General features: G+C 39.5%; 1 protein-coding gene across 4 annotated transcripts in view; it reads left to right on the plus strand.

Annotated features, from left to right (window-relative positions):
• LOC139452190 (prominin-1-like) overlaps nt 1-21,500 on the plus strand; it is a 508,194-nt gene that overhangs the window by 407,840 nt on the left and 78,854 nt on the right. For all 4 annotated transcript variants that reach the window (XR_011652352.1, XM_071233561.1, XM_071233559.1 and 1 more), the window contains one exon: nt 19,573-19,697. Coding sequence is in view for 3 of the 4 variants with exons in the window: in XM_071233561.1 (XP_071089662.1) it covers nt 19,573-19,697 (125 nt within the window). In the remaining variant the exon portion in view is untranslated. The remainder of the gene's footprint in view (nt 1-19,572; nt 19,698-21,500) is intronic.

The raw sequence follows: 21,500 nt of genomic DNA on the forward strand, positions 1-21,500 counted from the left end.
GGAACAATGTGGGCCCACATTTTAGAAAATGGTTATAAGTAAGCCAAGCTAATGAAGCTTAGCGATTTTTTAATGTGGTCCCTCCTGTTGCAATCACTATGACGGAAGAACGTCTACCCACTAGGCGATATACAAATGTGGGCCCACTTGTTTCGATCGCCATCTATGACAGGAACAATGTGGGCCCACATTTGAGAAAATGATTATCAATATTTAAGTAGAATTTCGCGATGAATAAATGTGGTCCCTCCTGTTGCAATCAATATGACGGAAGAACGTCTGCCCACATTTAGGAATTGATTGTCAGAACTAACGAAACGACCTAACGAAGCTAGGCGAAATACAAATGTGGGGCCACTTGTTTCGATCACCATAGATGACGGGAAAAATGTTGGCCCACATTTTAGAAAATGGTTATCAGCACTAAACCAATCTTAGAAGATGTACGGATGGAAACATAAATATATAATGCATTCAAACATTTAATTAAGAATACGTTTTACCTTAGGGATAAGCTGGGCATTTAATAGCTGGACAAACAACGTACAGCGTGCGTGACGCCATTTCTTGCAAATACGAAAACAACGGAGATCGCTCCTGTTTGAAATTAGAGTGACCTCCCTTTCCCAACATGAACCACTGATAATGCGGTTTCGCCTTGTAGACTTATACTGCCTCTATTTATCTACACTTAAAGTCCTTGTAGACTTATACTGTCCTCTGTTTATCTACACTTAAAGTCCTTGTAGAATTATACCGTCCTCTTTTTATCCCCAATAACAGTCCTGGTAGACTTATACTGTCCTCTGTTTATCCCCAATTACTGTCCTTGTAGACTTATATTGTCCTCTTTTTATCCCCAATTAAAGAACTTGAAGACTTATACTGTCTTCTGCTTTTTTTCTTTGCAAATGCTCATTTTCCCTATTATTCATAAAATCAATATCTTATTTGGAATTGAGTTACACTTATTGCTTTTGTTTCACTTTCCACCTTCTCCTCACACATCTCTTTTCTTATTATCAAAAAATCTTGGTGATGCGAAACTTTTGTCAAGGTATATTAATAAAAGGAAAACACCACCTCATTGTGAACAAGAAGTGAACACAGCTGTAGATCCAACATGATAAAAAGCACACTTGTCCATTTTAGTTGCTTTAGCTTAATTCACCTCAGTCAGAGACTATGGAGAGTCACCTGTTCAACAACTGCATATACACATATCCTTGCCATGGTCAAAATCATAAAACAAATAATTGCAAAATTTTCTTGAACTGTGGAAAATGAAAAGCATTATTGATTTATATTTTTATTTTAAGTTTATTCAACTGTAGTAGATTATTGTTCATTTTCCCAGTTAAAGCAAATTAAAAACACATCATTACAGAAAAATAATTTACTGCACCATAATCCAATGATGAAAAACATGCATACTGATATGTGTCCTTGGAATATCAGGCACATAGCTGCCAACACTTACAATTTCTGAAAAAAATAATATTTTTCCTGCACACCTGTTTATAAACATACAGCTGTAGTACACACTGTGTAATACCAAAACGCGTGCCTATGTACTCTCGGAACAAGTTTCATGAACAAATATTGAAAGCTCTCAACATCCCTCGGCTTATTCAACAACATTGTGTGTGGAGATGATAGATCACTAAGAGGAGCTTAAGCACACTCGATGACCCCAGAAACCTTGTTGCTAGGCTGATGTCACACGGCATTGTTTCACCGATGGATCTTGCAACATAATTCCACAAATTACGTCATCGGCCATTGTGACATGATTGTAAACTTTCAGGTGCAAGGCCCCGTTCCACAAGGTGATCGTACAATAGAGCAACGCCAGTCGTAAGTCTAAGTAAAAGTATGTGAGTTGCGATAACCTTAGCGCTACAATAAATTTGTGGAACGAACACCTGAATTCTAAAGGTGGACCGTTGTATGGTATTAAATTCATACGTTTCAACTTTTGACATGTTTTAAGTATCATTCTGTCAAACTCAATTGGATTATTCCGTGGATCATGTAGGTGTCAGCCTATTCACACTCAAAAGTATTATTCTAAAAACGTTGTTTATATAGCAACTGAGAAAATAAAATACTAAACTAGCTCCTGTGTAGGACAAATTTTATGAAACTCGTGAATGGTTGTGGTATCTGACTCGCTTCCCTTGTCAGATACCAGAACTGTTCACTCATTTAATAAAATTGGTGTTACACGGGAGCTCGTTTAGTATCCTATATGTCTGTTATCAGTATTCCTCTAACAACAAGAACATAAATAGAGAATACCACACTCATTCTCGTTAGGTGCCATTTTCATGAAACACCTGGAACTTAATTAAGTGCCACCCATATTTATATCAATGAGTCAACCTTGTTGCAACCTACCAGAAATTCCTTTTACATACGTGTGTCTAGTGTTGTTCACTGCTTAAAAGGGACACTAATCACAGAGAAAACATGAGTTTGAAGCATACTGATGAATTTTATTTTCAAATGGTGACATTTTAGAAAAATACGTAATTTGCACCTAAAACAAAGTGAAAATTACTTTTGTCACACAGCGGTCACGGAAATGGTTGCATCAAATTTGAATCAGTGCAATCCTGGAATAATGTCTAAAGAAGCCCCAAACACAGTTTATGTCAATATTTGGTGTATCCTCCTTGTGCACGAGTGACATCGGCCAAACGCTTCCTCATTCCCTTAATCAAACATTGAACTTGGCGTTGAGGTATTCTAGGCCACTCCTCATGCAAAGCAGCATTGTGTTGACATAAATTTTGGACAGGTGGGTCTCTTTCTCGAACTTGACGGCCTAAAATGTCCCAGAGATGCTCTATGGGATTGAGATCAGGACTTCGTGCTGGCCAAGGAAATGTCTCAATCACATTCTGACGTAAACATTCGCGGACAGCACGTGATCTGTGAGGTCGGGCGTTGTCATCCATGAATATCGGTCTTGTGGCCAATGGATGGTTATCAAAATGGGGAATAACTGCCGTCTCCATGTCCAAGATGTCATGCTGATATCGAGGTCCGTTAAGAGTGCCATGCACACTGATCAAGTCCAGAGGAAGATACACAACCCCACGCCATTACGGAGCCACCACCAAAAGGAATTGTTTCAAGGATGTTACGTTCGGCCATGGCTGTATTCGGCTGCCTACAGACACTTGTACGCCCGTCCACCATGAGCAAAAGGAACCAGCTTTCATCAGAAAAATGATCTCTCCTCCATGATCGAATGTTCCAGTTCTGATGTTGAGTTGACCACGCCAAACGAGCTCGTCTGTGTTCCTGTGTTAACAGTGGACGTTTGATTGGTCTTCTGGCTCTATACCCCGCTGCCTTCAAACGATTTCGGACGGTTCTGGTTGAAATTGCTCGGCCACCTAGCCACTGTGATCTTAAAACGGTAGCGTTGTCAAACGGAAGTCGCCTAACAAGGCTTAATAACGCTGCATCTTCCCGCCTGGAAGTCTTTCGAGGCTGACCTGGCCGTGGTCTAACCTTAACTTCATTTTTTGCATGGTATTTTTGCACTAATCTTGCAATTACGGAATGGTGACGTCCAAGTTGCCGTCCAATTTCCCTAAAAGACAATCCTGCATTATTCATTCCAATAACCTGCCATCTTAATGCTTCTGGCAGTCTACAGCGTGGCATGATGGTGTTATACAACGATCAGACAGTCTTTGTCAAGAAATGTGTACCTTTCAAGGTGTGCAAAGGTAAAAACCCATACTTGATTTCAGAAAATTCAAAGGTATTGTGCTTCACATGCAGTGCATGCAACAACAATTGCGTTGATCGTGGCATTGTCAGTGGGATGGTGTGGGGGAAAGGGCCATATTGTCTAATAAATAATCGTTGTTTGCTTATTTTCGGTATTCATAATTCTGTGTCATATTTAGTTAGGTGGCACTTAATTAAGTTCCAGGTGTATATATCTAAGTGTAAATTAGGAGATAAACCTGCTTGGTTTTGAAATTTGATGTAGTCCCTCTGTAGAATAGATACATCTTTTTCCAAATTATAATAAAGAGGTATCTATTCTACAGTGGGACTACATCAAATTTCAAAACACAGTAGGTTTATCTCCATTCTACCATGACGGCAACAACGCTTTGAAAACGGCGCTCTCTTGCAACGAGTAACAACACAGGCACACAGGTCCACAATCTTAGAACATTCCAAAAAGTGGTCAAAGGTAGTTATATATGTAACAATTGTTACTTAAGTTCAAGATTAAAAACACCATAGTTGTGAGTAGTTCAAAATAAGTGTTCAAAACACATAGTTTTTCAAAAGATGTTGACAAATAACACTCCAAACAGGTGTTTTAATTTCTACCAACTTGTTGTACACTGTTGTACACTGTGGGCTCACTGACAATTCTTTGAAGTTGCGAGAGAGGTTATTTCTTGGAAATCAAACATGCCATCATTTCTATTGTAGGGATGACAGGTTGTAGAAAAAGGTTTTAAAATGCTAAACGAATATATTTATACAACAAACTTTTTGAATTAAAATTCTATTATACATTTAACATTTGTAAGTGTTATAAGTTAGTAAGCAATTTACCCCCAGTTAACAATAATAACATCAAAATAAATGCCTCTCCACCCCGAACTTGGATGTGGCAGAACTTGACCTACATCACGGTAATACCCCCATTCCACAGAGAATTTTGGTTCATCGGTCACTCATCAGAAGCAAAGTTTTTTACTTCCGGTAACCCACCGAAGAGTATCGTATCACACTCCGATGAATCCCATTTGTGTTTGTCGACAATCAGGTCAGTGTCCGACGTGTCGGGCATGATCCGATGAGGCGAAATCGTCCGATGGAAGAAACTAAGCTCAGAGCTTAGTTCGCCATCGTACGCCATTTCCAGTCGCAAATCGGGTCAGTGTCGGATGAATGTCGAGTCAGTCCGGTGTGTGTCAGAATCGTGTTGTGCAACTATCGAACGTGTCTAGCCGACGTCTGACGGCAACCTGATGAGTGTCCGATAATTAACAGTCATCTGACGCTCATCTGATTGCAATCTGCGGTCTGCCCTATGCGCCTGATAGCCGCCCATCACCAATTCGATTCTCATCGGAGCCATCGTTGTGACATCGGAGGGTAATCGCTCATTAACTCAACTGCCATCTGACACATACCGTACTACGAAAGGAGGGTCAGCCGACACTCACTTCACAGATTTTCATCGGACACTACAGCACGAAGATCCTGAAGATGGCTCCAAGAAAGAACAGATAGGCCTATTCAGACCCCAATCACTGCTCAGCAACACGGCTCTCCCTGCAACTTGTTGCATAGTTTGTTGCTTGAGCATAAAAACACAGCCCAGGGCCATGTCTAGTACTGTCAAGAGGGGAAGCCCGCTTTTATACTTGACTGCCGATTTTGGCGACAAATCCGACCAGTATTGGGTCACTGTCCAATTACCCTATGAATAGTAACCGATGTGTCAGATTGGTGTCGGGAGAGTGTTCGAAGTGTCAGATTAGTGTCCGCTCACCCTCGAATTACAATCTGAGCGCAATCGGATCAATCGGACGCCGACGATGAAAATGGCGGACAGACATCGGGCCTCTACCAGTCTTTCATCCGATTACCCTGATCAGTGTTGGATCTCTATTGGATTTTAGGGAAAACGGGGACCCAAAAAAGAGAATGTCGGGTTAATTTTCATCGGAACTCATCGGAACGCTGAATTTTATGCAAATTTGGGATCAGATGGGCTTCAGATCAGGTACCGATGGTCAGTGGAATGGGGGTATTACTCACACCTTGCAGCTGTCAATGGCTGACAATCTTGTGTTTACATTCTCCATTGCTCTGTTAGCAAGATGACAACCCCGATCTATGATGTGGTTCAACAGTAACCTCTAGATTTACAGGGAATGATCGAGCCTGCTGGTACAATATGATTACCAATAGAACTGAGTATTTTAGCCTGCAGATGAGCCGGACATTTTTTAAAATAGGTAGGGCCCATCTCAGAATCTGCATGATGTGACCTGTCAATTTCAAGATTTCATGGATTCCAAAGCCTGAGTGTGAATGGAATGAGACATTTGTGGCCCAGACATAGTGGGTTGTGTATGAATTTCTTAATTGTGCATGTTCTGAAATGAATTTCATCCAGTTTGACTTCAATGATGTAGGGACATCGTTTTCGTGGATTTTCGAATGGATATGCATGGCTGGATTATATAATGCTTGCAGTAGCTCTATGCATAACTAATATAGAATGCAAAGCGAATTTAATGCGTGTGACGAACTTGTTAGGTTTAAAAAAGTGAGGTAAATGTCTCTCACTTTCATGAGATTCCTTTTGTTCTGCTTTGTGGCTGAGAAAGCGAATGACGTCTCATTATTTTTTAATGAATGAAAACAGTAGTTCCTGTGAGATCATGGTTATCCAATCAAAACAAATAAAACGAGGTCAACCTTGTACGGCACATGTGTGACGACCGGATTTAGTATCTTACCACCTGTAACTTCACCACGTGGGTTATAATGTCACATAGTTGGTAATATTTGGAGTTATTCTGCTGTGTGCCTTACAAAACATATTGCACTTAGAGGGCACATCGTAGAAAGTGGTAACTTTTCAGCACAGCACTGTCTGTGCTCATCACCATGCCAGTATTGTCAGCCTTGACTGATCATTCAGCTCAATGCAAAATAAAGACCTATCTAAGATCCACAATGACAGACTCAAGGGAATGTCTTCTCTAGCACTGCTTCAGGTGCACAGAGACATTCCTGTGAGCATTGAGAGAGTCATCAAAGTGTTTTTTTGTATGAAAGAGGCCTTTACTTCATTTAACATGACGATAGGCAATGGAGTATTGTCATGTCATGAAATGAAAACTTGTCAAGATGTGACTTCCCAAGTTATCGCCTCCATGGTCTAGTGAATAGAGTGTCTGCCCAGAGAGTAAAAGGTCATGGGTTCAATCCCCTTAATAATAATAATAAAGCTATTTGTATAGCGCAAAATCCACATCACTAAGGGACATCACTAAGGGACATGCTCAATGCGCAAATTTAGCATGTGTACATATATACAACAGAGAGAGGACAGTAAGATAGTAAAAATTTACACATTCAGTGGTAGCAATCAAAAAGGTATGTTTTGAGTCTAGACTTAAACGCAGTGATACTAGGTGCACCTTTGTGGCTGAAGGGAAGGGAGTTCCATAGAGAGGCACCAGCATGAGAGAAGGATCGAGCACCGAAGGACTTTAGTCTGTATTTTGGTACAAACTGGAGAACTTAGTCAAGAGGGAGAATTTTAAAATAAATCATCGCAGCCAATGTAGTGGCATGAGGGACAGCACATGTGGGACTTTCGCTGTTCGACATGGTCTTGTTTATCTGAACTGAGTGTGTCCTGTCTGTCAGGTACAATGAACACCATGCCAGCTGGACAGTGCTGTTCCAACCAGAGTCATTTTCCAAATGATATAACAACCTTGCATTGTCTATGGTATCAAACACCGCTGACAGATGAAGGTCTAACATAGCACTATCTACAGAGTTGACGATTGTCTTTATGTTGTTCAGTACAGAGTTCAGAGCCGTCTTAGTAATGTGCGAGACTCTGTATGATGACTGATACTTGTCCATCAAGTCAGATTGTGCCTTAACGGCTTTTTCTAGAATCTTGGATAAATTGGATACTGAACAGTATTTGCTCAATATTTGAGCATCAAGAGAAGGCTTCTTTATCAGTGGCTTGACTACAGCCTTCTTGAAACAAGCCGGTACAGAACCTGTTGACAAACTTTAGTTGACAATCTTCTTGATCACAGGAAGTACCACATCCAATATTCCTATTAGGGATTTTGAAGATATTGGGTCTAAAGAGCACGACTCCCGCTTTGATGGAGTGATGAGTTTCTTTAAATCAAATTCTGTGACTGGTATGAATGAATTAACTTTGGTTCCTCTGAATTCTGTTAAAGAAATGTCATCACCTGCTGATCCCAGACCCTGATCTTTCAAATCTTTTCAGAGAAATACAAGCTGAAGTTGTTAGCAAGAGTAATATCAGTGCCATGTTACCACTTGGCATCAGTTTACTTGCCAAGAAGATTGTTGAGAGTGGGTTTTCGGATTAGCCACATTAGTGTTAATTTCCTTGTTTATGTAATCTGATCTAGCCTTTCTGATACATTTGTTTACTTCATTACAAGAAGAGCTGTACAACTGGGGGTGAACTTCAAAGCTTGCGCCAGCTGGATACAGCAGACAAGATCTATTAGAAGCGCATAAAGAAGACTGCAGAGGTGTTGGACAGAATGCTATCAGGATTGATATGCCTAAAGAGGGGAAAAATATGTTAAAATTTGAACATTATTGTAATCAAATGCCAGTACCGTATGTAATTTACACTGACTTCGAAGCACTTATCAAACCTATAGAAAAAACAGTCCGAAGCAATCAAGATAGTTTTACGTACAAAACTCAAGAACATATTCCTTGTGGGTTTGGATATATAGTTGTAAGGTATTATGGGAAAACAAACCCGCCCGTGATTTACAGAGGTCCCGATGCAGTGGGAAAGTTCCTAGAATATCTACAAAACAAAGAGAGAACAATCAGGGAAACTTTATTGCGTAAGAAACCCATGTATATGACGATAGATGATTGGAGGGCCTATAAGAAGTCAACGAGTTGTCACGTTTGTAATAAACCCCTGGATGGGGATTCCGTAAGAGATCATTGCCATGTCACGGGTAATTATTGGGGAGCCGCGCATAACGAGTGTAACTTGAAGCTAAAAATGAATTCTCAAACAATACCCATCCCCGTTGTGTTTCACAACCTTAGAGGATATGATTCACATCTCATTATACAAGCTATCTCAAGATCGACAGCGGCTTAACGTGTATTCCTAATAATATGGAAAAATACATATCATTCTCGTTGACTAAAACTATACATTGTACTGACAAGGATGGGAAAGCTAGTATAAAGCAAAGTAATGAGCTTAGATTCATAGACTCCGTACAGTTTGTGTTATCTTCCCTGGACAATTTAGCATATATTATATCTCGACGACAATAATTTATACGGATGGGCTATGAGTCAACCTTTACCCACAGGTGGTTTTGAGTGGATCGATGATATCGAAGTGAATGACATCCCCTCAGATTCCGATAAAGGGTACATACTAGAAGTTGACTTGGAATATCCAAATTCATTGCACAAAGATCATAACAGTTATCCACCAGCTCCTGAAAGATTAATGGTTAATAAAGATTGGATGTCGGAATATCAACACTCCTTGGGGTAATACTAGGTTAGCTAACGTAAAAAAAAACTCGTACCAAATTTAATGGATAAGACAAAATATATAGTTCACTACAGAAATCTCCAGTTATATCTATCGTGAGGTATGAAACTAAAGAAAATACACAGAGTTCTAAAGTTTGATCAAAGCCCTTGGATGGAGCCCTATATAAGGCTGAACACAGATATAAGAAAGATAGCTACCAGCGATTTTGAAAAGAATCTATATAAGCTCATGAATAACTCAGAATTTGGTAAAACTATGGAGAATCTAAGGAAGCGTGTTGATGTTAAATTAGCAAGATATTTGATAACGACTTAGCCGTACTACATATGCAGAAGAGTAATATAAAATTCAACAGGCCGGTGTACGTTTGTATGAGTATTCTTGACTTGTCAAAACACTTAATGTATGACTTTTATTACAACGAATTTAAGAAGCAATACGGTGATAGATGTGAGGTGTTATATACCGACACAGATTCTTTGTTGATGGAAATACAAACCGAGGATGTGTTTAAAGATATGGCAGAAAAAATAGATATGTACGACACGAGCGATTACCCAAAAGATAATCCACTGCACAGTGTAGTAAATAAAAAGATGTTAGGTAAGATGAAGGATGAATGTGCTGGGACCCCTATTGCGGAGTATCTCAGATTAAGACCTAAGATGTATTATATAAAGAAGTCCGATAATGGGGAGATACGAAAAGCTAAGAGCATATCAAACACGAACAGTATAAAGAAGCATTATTCAATGGTAGAACATTCAAACACGAGATGAATTCTTTAAGAAGTTACAATCACAGGATATATGGATTAAGAATGAACAAGACATCATTATCCCCCTTAGATACAAAGAGATGGATTGATAAGGATGGTGTAACTACCTACGCTTATGGTTATGGTGGTAATACTGTATCGTTGGGAACTATGAGCAACTCTTCTTGTCCATATTTAAGATAATAAAGAATAGGCTCTCCTTCTTTCATAACCAATCGACTAATGTTATATGTCTTAAGAGACCAAATCGGATCGGTTGAGCGACGTAGGCCTCCTTCGAGTTCACCGGGCTGGTATAAATATCTTACGCTTACTCTATCCGGAAGTTCTTGTTCTTTGCCTCTCCTCGGTGCGGAAGATTCGGAAGTCACAGATTTCAATTTAATCACATCGGAGGGTTTCTTCCCGATTAATCTCGTTACTTCATTATTCAGCTCTGATACAACAGCTGATAATCGTGTCACCCATTCGGTTGATCTTAATTGTTCTGATTTCATTTCGATCCCATACTGATATCCAAACAAACGTTCAGCTAATGTCCGGTTAAATCTTTCAACGATAGCTTGACTACGCTGGGCCTCTTTTTCACCATGCCTGATTTCGACATCGTGCTTTGTTAACAGTTTAGTTAATGATCCCATAAACCAGGATCTCCTTGAAATAGCTTAGGCCATTTTAGTGGTCCGCATTTATATATGCGACTAAGTGCATTATCTACTTCTGTTGAATCTTTCGAGGTTAATGGCTCAGCCTCTTTGTGTCGACTAGCCACATCCACTACTGTTAAAGCGTATTTATATGTTTTGCGTCTTACCTTATCATGGGGAAGAAACAAGAGGTCAGCCTGATGAACTTCATTCGTTGTAAAAATATCAAACTTCTTCCTCGGTATATAACACAGTGCTGGTAAGTATATTTGCCACATCGCTTGTTTCTTTAGCCAATCCTTGGCCACATCTTTAGATACCTTAGCCGTAGTGGCTAATTTTTGTATTGCTCCTATACCTTTCCAATATCCTCGTGGGCTATAGTAAATTTTATTCATTATTAATTAATATTGAAGTTTCTTTTAATACGACTCATGATGATCGTTGAATCGCATCAGCGTTTTTGCATAAAAAATTCCATCTGTAGTAGCGGTATAGGTATATAAATCTGGCTCCAGTGGAAGTGGTCTAGAATCACCATTACCTATACTACTAATGCTCATGATATCAATCACTGGATGTTCTGGTCCAGACTCGATTATTTACAGACGGAATAAAGCCGGAATATTGCTGAGTGCAGCGTTAAACAAGCAAACATGATTACCCTTACCAGATGTATTTTTCCCTGTCAGCCACACCCCATGACTTTGTCAGCTAATGTGGTTTATTTTGTGCATAAATGTACTGCTGCAAACCTTTTTCCCTTTTATGGAATCAATAAAAAAACCATTTCCCATTCCTTGAATACTCTTTGGTTAGTGCTTTGATCTTTCAGTGTGATAAAAAGAAATTTTCAGATTTCAAATAAAGGATTTTTTCTTTGACAGACAGACCATCTGACTAGTTAGATAGAATTACAACTACAAAAGCCCTCATTCTGAGGTGTCAATATTTTTTGAAACAAATTCTACTTTTACTACAAAACATGTATGTTGTCTACCTGTTTAGTTACGTAAACAAATATTCATTTTATGTTGTGAAAAGAAATCCTACTGTCAAGGAATCTTTTTTATATCCAGTCATCCCACGAAATCCAGTTGAAATGTAGTGATTTTTGTACCTAAAATGTCTTGTGAGTTTGTACCCAAACTGGTAGATCTTTGTGGTTTTGTATCCAGAATGATTTTGTACAAGTTTTAAATATACACACTACTTTAAGTATCTAAATGTTAATTTCCTACCACTTTCCTATAAAAACAATACAATTAACAATGTAACTGGCCTCTTCTGTGACTAGATGTCACTTTCCTATCAAAACCAAACAATCAATTTGAGTTTTGCCAATGTGGACTGACTTCACTCAAGGATCATGTACAGTATTATGAACTTGATGGGCGAGAAAAATAATTCTTGCCCTCTTTCCCTGCAGCCATCATTGTCAGAAAATCATTAAAAACATCAATGAGCATGGAATACATTGGATTATGCACTGGCGGTATTGACAAACAACTATGAAACATAGGAGTGAAGACTGCTACTCAGGTCAATAAATAGTAAAAACGTGACGATAAATGGTAAATTATGTTATTTCTTTTGAATTTGGATCTATTTCGGAATTTTCTAGATGGTAATTTACCAACTTATAAAAAAAATATTATGATTGAATGTGAAAAATGATAAAAGTACGAGGACAATATCGGACTGCATGCCGCTGAACATGAAATTCCCAAAGTCAACAAGGGCTCTTTCTGGTAGTTTTGTGCTGAGACATTTGGCCATATTTTCTCAAATCATGATGGGTTCCTTTTTAAGATAAAAAAACTACTGTGAATTTATGCATTTCGCACGTAACCAAAATGATACACAAAGCCTACTCGATTAAACAGTTATTGTGAGTTTCATTTGGGGGTGTTCTTTTGAATATGCGCCACTGGTAGATCTTGGAGAAAAGGTGTGTAGAGCTTTTTATTTCCAGCTTAGTTTACAGGAAAAATACACTAGGTAATCTTAATCTTTGCATAGAAAACAAGCCTAGCGGAACAGGAAAGATAACTGAAATGGTAAATCATCATGTCTAGTGATGTTTTATAGCAATTTTCACATTTTCATTGACCAAGTTTGTTATTGATTTCTTTTCCCCTAGAGCGAGCTGATATAGTTTTTGACTGCGCTTAGATGAATACTCGAAATATCAGTGTAATTACACTTGAGGGGAAGCAAAGGCAATTAACTCTCAGGTTTCAAGCATTGCTTAAGAGTGTAACTAGACCATGGAAGACCTCAGATAAGAGCATCTGCACATGTGTTGTGCATCTTGACCGCTGCCAAGAGAAAAGCAGCAGGGTATCCCAATGTAGCAATTACACTCATGGATGTGGCAGTAATCGTTCATGATAACCTACTGCTAATGCCTGACCCTCCCTATGTGGTCTCTGATTATGGCAATGATGTGTTAGAGGTAGTATTCTAAGAATTATTATCAATGAAAACTGTTGTTTTGATATTTAGTGGTTATGCCAATGAAAACTGTGATAGTGGTTTCCAATCGTATATATGATGAAGTCATGAAATTAGTGCTTTACCAAATTAATTCTAGTGTTGACTCGTGGCCTAAAAGTCATCATGAAATGAATCACAGTTGACCTCCATTAGACGTGGAAACACTAATCAGCAAATGATAACACGTAGGCTTAGAATTACATATGGTGATTGCAGTTTGATTGAATATTAACACAAAATCCAGCTGTCTGACATGTGATGTAAGCAGCGTTATGTATACTCCACCGTCCACGACTGCTGAACTGAACATGTTGACTATGTGGGTGAGCAGTGTTTACCTTTGAATTATAAGATTAGTGGACAGTTATCAAGAAGAAAGACAGCATCATAAACAGTTGGCAACTGTCATAACTGTTTGATGAACCACACGTGATACTCAACATGATGAGAAGCACCAAGTCTACCAATCAATTCCATTAATTATTGTTAGTTCTGTGTACGTCATGTGTTTCAGCCTACTAAACTCGCTGCCATGTAATACCAATTTTATGAAAGTTGTGAATAGTTGTGGTATCTGATGAGCAAAAGCGAGTCAGATACCAGAACTATTCACAAGTTTCATAAAATTGGTATTACAACAGGAGCGAGTTAAGTTTCTTATTTATTTCTTGCCATTTATAACTTGTTTAGAATTTCACTGTTATGTGTGATCAGGCAGACATCTACGGGATCCACAGCATAATTAAGTTTAACAGAATAATACTTCAAACATGCAAGTGTGGTGGCATGTGGTCCTGCACAGTGCTCAGGTCTCAAATCAGTTGAAGTTAAGCAACGTTGGTCAGGTGATGGGTGATTGTGTTTCAGCAGCTTGGTTCCAGAGAGTTTATAGTACTTTGGTCATGCCCTATACACTGAATCACACTTAAAACAAAGTTACATGAACATTAGTCATTTTAGGAGGTCACCAATAGTGGATGATATCCTTCATTACTGAGATAATTTACAGATAACCTCCAATAGTTCAACCTCCATTAGTTGAATAATTTACTTAAGGATTGACTGTGTATTTTTTTCGGTTCATTGAGGTATGAATCGAAAAACCGATGTGCAAACTGTATGAATCCGCATAGCTATGCGGATTCATACAGTTTGCACATCGGTTTTTCGATTCATACCTCAATGAACCGAAAAAGATACACAGTCAATGCTTATAATTAAATTAGACAACGTTAAACATGTTTTATCTACAATAGTTTAACCCCAAACAGTTGCATATATCAAAACAGACAAAAATGACGGCATTGATGAACATTCCAGGTGTAGGAATACATACAGTGGCGTGACATGAATCAGGTGATCGTTTAATTTATGCACATAACTTGACACGCCTACACAGTCAGTAGCCAATCAACGGAGAGTGGGATTAAAACAATGTTCATTTGACCTGTCAATTAAGGCAAGAGGAGAAAAGACTTGCAACAGTCAGACTGTAACGAACCGGAAGAAATATGTCTGAGAGAAGGCGGCTGTTTCAAATAACATGGTCATTTACTGCGTGATTCAAACATTACTTCTCTGATTATGGTAAAACAGTTGGAGAAATGCTAGTTAGAAATGAAACGCGAAGACATGAAAGTTGAACCGAGGCGAGCGGGAAAAAAAACTGGCGAGCGAGCCTGCACGTTTGCTGTTTCATTCACTCTCGGCCTTCGGTTTCAAAGGGTAGATTGGACAATGAATATGCATGAAAGTCGCTAAATGTCCTGTGCATGACGATACACGTGAGCAGAGAGGGAATTCCCTCGACTGTAATATTGGGATTCCCCGACATTCCGCAGTAATAAAAGTAGTGCGCAGCGGTGGGTGTGGCTTAATTTTTTACATTCATTGGGAAATGAATGCAATAACACGTGACCAATTCAGCTAATCAGAATGCAGGAATTTCCATGAACACAACGAAAATTTAATTATAGTACATTAGTAACGCACAAGCTCTGCGTTTTCAGTCAACAGGGTCAGCCCATGCAGGTGGTAAGTTCGTTTCAGGAGAGACAAACTGACAGTCTACGTATATTATAAGACAAAGACAACAAAACAAATGATTTCACAAATATCCATGCTGAACACAAATTCAAAATTTAAAAGAAAATGTTGTGCCGTCACCAAGTTTCATTGTGAAATCGCGTCTGTCACGTGTGTAGGGAGCCTGTTCGCCTTTTGATGGGCCCAGCGTCAGTCTTGTCAAAAGTTGGTTGCCTGGCGGATTAAAGGTTGCGGCGTCAATAACAGGGGGACCAGTTACAGAAGCACTGGGACGTCTTGATTTTCTCTGCACGATTGAGTCTACTGTATCCGCCATTTCCTTGGATGTCCTCTGATAAAAGAAAAGCTTATTTTGCTTGATTATATCACATAAACATTTAATTTTGCAATATATGAAAATGCAACTTTTATTTCCTTGTCATATTAGTTTTAGGAGTACAACAGGGGCTTGTAAGGCAAAAAATAGCAGCTCCAAGATATATATAGTATACTGACACTGGGTGTGACCACTGAATATATAGAAATATTATTTGGGATTCGAACTCCGGCCATGTTGATCCGAAGTCTGGCGATTGCCAAAATGCATTATCGCATTCTCTAACATCCACGGTAATGTTGCAATTATACTAGCCACATTAAGAAACTGTGCACAGAGAAAATATAGATATAAGGGCACACCGTCCACATATGAAATACAGGTTTGAACACAGCAATTATTGGAGACATTCAAACGCTCATGCACGTGCCATACGATATGACGTCATTGATGGGGGCCTATGGGCGTGCAATGTGTTAACTGCACGTGCATCCTGTGCAGCTGTACACAGCATGTGCAACTCAAAATTCGCTGTCACTTTGGAAAGCATGATCTGTGGTCATTCAAAAATTCAAAACTTCTCCGGCGCAGACACAAGCATATCACAAGCAAATCATGCCAAGATTGACAGCTGCACAGCGTCATGAAGTCATTGGAATGATCCGAGCGGGAATGAGGCAACAACAGGTGGCAACACATTTCCAATGCCATCGTAACACGATATCGGCATTGGTGAGGCGTTATCAGAACACAAATGACATTGCCGACCACCCACGTTCAGGACGTCCCCGATTAACGACGCCAAGACAGGACAGATGGATTCAAGTTACACATCTCTGACACAGGTTCCAAACGGCAGTATCGACGTCCCAGACAATTCCTGGACTGCGCCGTATCCATCCCAACACTGTCAGGAATCGTTTGATGCCATTGCTTGACATCAACAACTGTAACTGTGAATTTGAACCACTGCGTAGGTTTCTGTGTTCATCTCCTGCCCTAAGAGCAAAGTTCAACCCGATTAAATAGACGAGGGTGTCCAAGAGCTTCTGTGGTGTATGTTCTCCGAGTATACCTCTTTCCCAAAGTACATCTTCTTGCTGTTCAGTGATGACATCCGCTTGTTGTTTTTCAACCCCTATCCCGTTTTGAGCTAGTAATTTCATCTTTGCATCAAGAACGGATCGCATACCGGTGTAACAAGATGACTCAAAGAAATTGACGACAAACCCCATTCCTTCTTAAGTAATACTGAAGACACAATATCGTATAGAGTGTTGCCGCGGTACTGTTCACGCTTTTGGTTTTGAATCTCCGACAGAAATAACATCAATGTACTGTTCAGATCATTTTCGTTTTCAGCTAACGACACTATTAGTCCAGGAGCCAGGGGTCATTTATCTGCATGAAATGAGAGAGTCTTTCATTGGTATTTCTGAAAGGGGTATCCCATGAGGTATCCAAAACAGAACTGCTTGAATGGCACAGCCGGGGCATTTAGCCAGAATTAACCCGTTTCTCTCATTTTGCCGGTATGGACTATCTGGCGAAAAAGTGGGGTAGGGCAACTTCAAAATTGAAATGTGCTCTTATTAATGGACCTATAAAAGAGATCTAGGTGTCAAAATGAACATCGTGATAACCTCCATTGGATCCAATCATGGAATTTGCAAATTGACCATTTTACAGGTCAGTAGGGGGTCAAAGGTCACGTGACGACCCTTGAGCTAAAAATTCCGCTTTTTTTCTTATCCAAGCCCAGTTTAGTAGGAAAGACAGATATTTTTATTAAGTGAATACGTTTTATTAGATAAGATGCTAGGTAAGTTTTTAAAACCATTTTTGAAGCAATATCTTGAGGTTAGGCTAGCCCACAGCACTGTAGATAATGTGCATTTTCAGCTCTCAGCCCAGATATGTCTCAAAAGTTACGATTTTCACCACCAGATGGCACTTCCATATGAATCCACATATTCAGTGGAAATGTAGCCAAGTTATTTTGAATACAGGATGATATTATGATAAACTGCGAAGTAGGCCTATGGTAATCTTTTCTTGGGTAACCAAGGGTTTAAGGGTCAAGGGTCCAACAAGGGTGCTAAAGTCTGATAGTATGCAAACAAATTGCATCCACTTGTAATGAATTTATGCAAGCAATGAACAAATATGACCTACATAACTAGGGCAACTTGAAAGACCATATATGGTCTTCTGCCCTAAATAAAAGATCAAGAACCATGATAGATCAGGTTAATCTTGGTACACCCAAATTACCCATTTGCCATCTCTAATGCCACCATATGAGGATCTGATATTCCGGTATTAAGACTTATTTACCAGACAATAAGTCATTACTATAAAACCGCAGTGACATGCAGTTATCATGTTGTTGACTTCAATGATACTATTCGTCATCAGACTCCTCTTCATCTGAAGAAAGACTTGGGGTCAGCGTACCGTCATCTTCATCCTCATCATTCAATTCCAAATCATCCACCGACAAGTTTCGAGGCACCTGAGGGCACTCAAACCACACCATAGCCAACCTGTTATTGTCATCCAAGCTGTATCATGCAACTGGACAGGAATGCTTCCTCTTCACACCAAATGGTAGACAGGTAGAGAGGATAACAGTTAACGACCTCGGGTGTACCCATGAGGAAGCCAACACGAGGCTGGTGTTTTACGCAAACTTTGTTGCTGCCTCTGAGGAGATGCCAGGAGTGGTAGTCCGCAGCATCGATACGGATGTATTCATTCTTCTGCTATACCACGCAAAATATATATATGCGAGGTTGTGGATGGATGCAGGAGTGAATTCGAAGAATCCTCGGCGCCTCATTGACATTGCCTGGCTGAGAACCTCACTCCTGTTGTATGTGAAGCACTGCCCAGCTTCCATGCCTTCACAGGCTGCGACTTCACTGCAGCATTCAGGAGGAAGGCGAAGTCGAAACCATATGAAATTTTGGTGAAGAATGAAAGATTTGTTCAGGCATTATCCATGCTAGGAATGTCAGATACGATTGATGTGGATGTTGCGGCCACACTCGAGCAGTTCTTGAAGAAAAACTAAAGCAAACCAACCATGTGGCATTTATCTGGAAGAATGCATGCAGTGCAGAGCCAGTAGGATTTGGTCCCATCGGGCATGGTTGGAAAGTGGATGACAATAACAGGTTGGCTATGGTGTGGTTTGAGTGCCCTCAGGTGCCTCGAAACTTGTCGGTGGATGATTTGGACTTGAATGATGAAGATGAAGATGACGGTACGCTGACCCCAAGCCTTTCTTCAGATGAAGAGGAGTCTGATGACGAATAGTATCATTGAAGTCAACAACATGATAACTGCATGTCACTGCGGTTTTATAGTGATGACTTATTGTCTGGTAAATAAGTTTTAATACCGGAATATCAGATCCTCACATGGTGGCATTAGAGATGGCAAATGGGTAATTTGGGTGTACCGAGATTAACCTGATCTATCATGGTTCTTGATCCTTTATTTAGGGCAGAAGACCATATATGGTCTTCCAAGTTGCCCTAGTTATGTAGGCCATATTTGGTCATTGCTTGCATAAATTCATTACAAGTGGATGCAATTTGTTTGCATACTATCAGACTTTAGTACCCTTGTTGGACAGTTGGACTGTTGGCAGTTTTCAATATTTGTTCGTGAAAACTGTTTTGGGTATTGCACAATGTGTAATACAGCTGTATATGTTTATTAAACGAGATATCTCTCCACAGGCAAGTAATATAGTGTAACATGTTGAGAGAAAAAATGTGCGCCATTATTAATGCAGACATTAATTTCTTTGCCGACATTGTGCAAGCAAGCAACATTCTTAAGTGCTGTTATTATGAGACTGTAAGTTCTTACAAACAATTGCTTCAAGTTTTGTCTCATTTTGTAATTTGTTCTTATTTTTGTTTGATATTTGCAGAATGGATTCTGGTTTTCCATTGGTTGGTGTGTGTTTTTCTTTTTGCCAAGCGTAATCTTTGCTGTGAAGCTGGCTAAGTACTACAGAAAGATGGAAATGTTGGACAGCTTTGACAACCCTTTACCGTGAGTATTTGTTCTATGCATGTTAATTGTCCAGTACATCCATGTAAGAAGAATTTGGTTATCAACTGTCAAAAGGTCGAGGTCACCAGAGGTTTCATAAGACCCAGATCTTGATATTTACAAGAATACAAAGCATCTTCCAAAGACTTAAAATGAATTAAGATATGTCTCTTTTTCTGTTCATATCAAATGCAAAGAAATGTTACTGTCAAATTCATTCATTCTTTAAAGGTTTTAAAGGTTTGTAAGTATATAATAGGACTGCATGTGAATATACTTTCAAATTAGCTTGACTCATGGAAGTTTCTGGTTTGAAGTTATACAGCAGCAGTCGTGGGTTTTCAAAGGCAGATCTAGGATTTTAAAAAAAGAGGGGTCTGCACACTACACCCAAGTCACAAAGAACAGAAACATATGATAGCGACACAAGTTAGGTATCTACAAAAGAGAGGAGGTATGCACCCCCACCCACACATGCTCTGATCATATTAAAATGGAAGTTTTCAAATGGCCGGGTATACACAGAGACAAGTCTTTGAAAGGCATTTAGAAGTGGTACACATAAGAAAGAGAATTCATAGATGTCAACTTCTTTATTATGAGGAACACAACGTTTCGGAGTATATGCTTACTCCTTCATCAGGTGAAAGAATGCTATGAGCCAGAAAGCATATATATATGTACACGTAAGAACACCAAAAATAATAAGATAACTAAAGATGGAAACTTAACAAGGGAAGGCTACAGATAATTGGCACTGATAGGTGATTAGCAATAGACAATGTGGAAGCCAACACTTTACAGGATGTGTTCTGAAATAGCGTATTTCAGGTCTACCCCTACCAAGGCCCTGTCGCACTCAACAGATTTTCTGCATCATCAAGAACAAAGCCAACATGGATGTCACCTTTTCTAGTGATAAGTCCATCAAGACCCATCTACAAGCCAATGGCAGTGGCACAAGCAGTGTAAGTCCCAACCCCCAAGGATGTATGTACCAGATCCCCTGCAACTGTGGCCACTAGTACATCAGAGAAACCCTCAGAACCCTCAACACCAGACTCAAAGAATATCAGGCCTCTGTCAACAAACAACACCTGAAATACTCTATTTCAGAACACATCCTCAAGAACCAAGACCATAACATCATGTGGGAAGCCACCAAAGAACAACAGCTGTCAACAAAGAAAACTACAAGAAGCTATTGACATCAGGAGAAACCAGCCAGCCATGAACCGTGACCAGGGAACCCATCTACCTTGTGCTTGGGACTTATTGCTTTGATCTTTGTCGGTGCCTATTATCTAGCTGGCTTCCATGCATTTACCCTTTGCTATTTCTATTCGTTTATCTATCAGTGCTGATTACCCCCAGCCTCCTGTTTGCCCTTTGTTCCACTGCCATTAACTGTCAGTGATATTTAGTCCTGGCTTTCAGTTGTCCATAACTATCACTGTTAATTACTGTAAAGTGTTGGCTTCCACATTGTCTATTGCTAATCACCTATCAGCGCCAATTATCTGTAGCCTTCCCTTGTTAAGTTTCCATCTTTAGTTATCTTATTATTTTTGGTGTTCTTACGTGTACATATATATATGCTTTCTGGCTCATAGCATTCTTTCACCTGATGAAGGAGTAAGCATATACTCCGAAACATTGTGTTCCTCATAATAAAGAAGTTGACATCTATGACGTCTCTTCCTTATACACAGAGAGATTAATATATTAAACACAGAGGTCTATTCAATTTGTAAGTACAAGTCATTTTAAATTCCACCAAGCAAATCACAGTTGATCCAATAT

This window comes from Haliotis cracherodii, unplaced genomic scaffold, assembly GCF_022045235.1.
Source record: "Haliotis cracherodii isolate W230 unplaced genomic scaffold, xgHalCrac1.p SCAF_9, whole genome shotgun sequence".
Classification (NCBI taxonomy): domain Eukaryota; kingdom Metazoa; phylum Mollusca; class Gastropoda; order Lepetellida; family Haliotidae; genus Haliotis; species Haliotis cracherodii.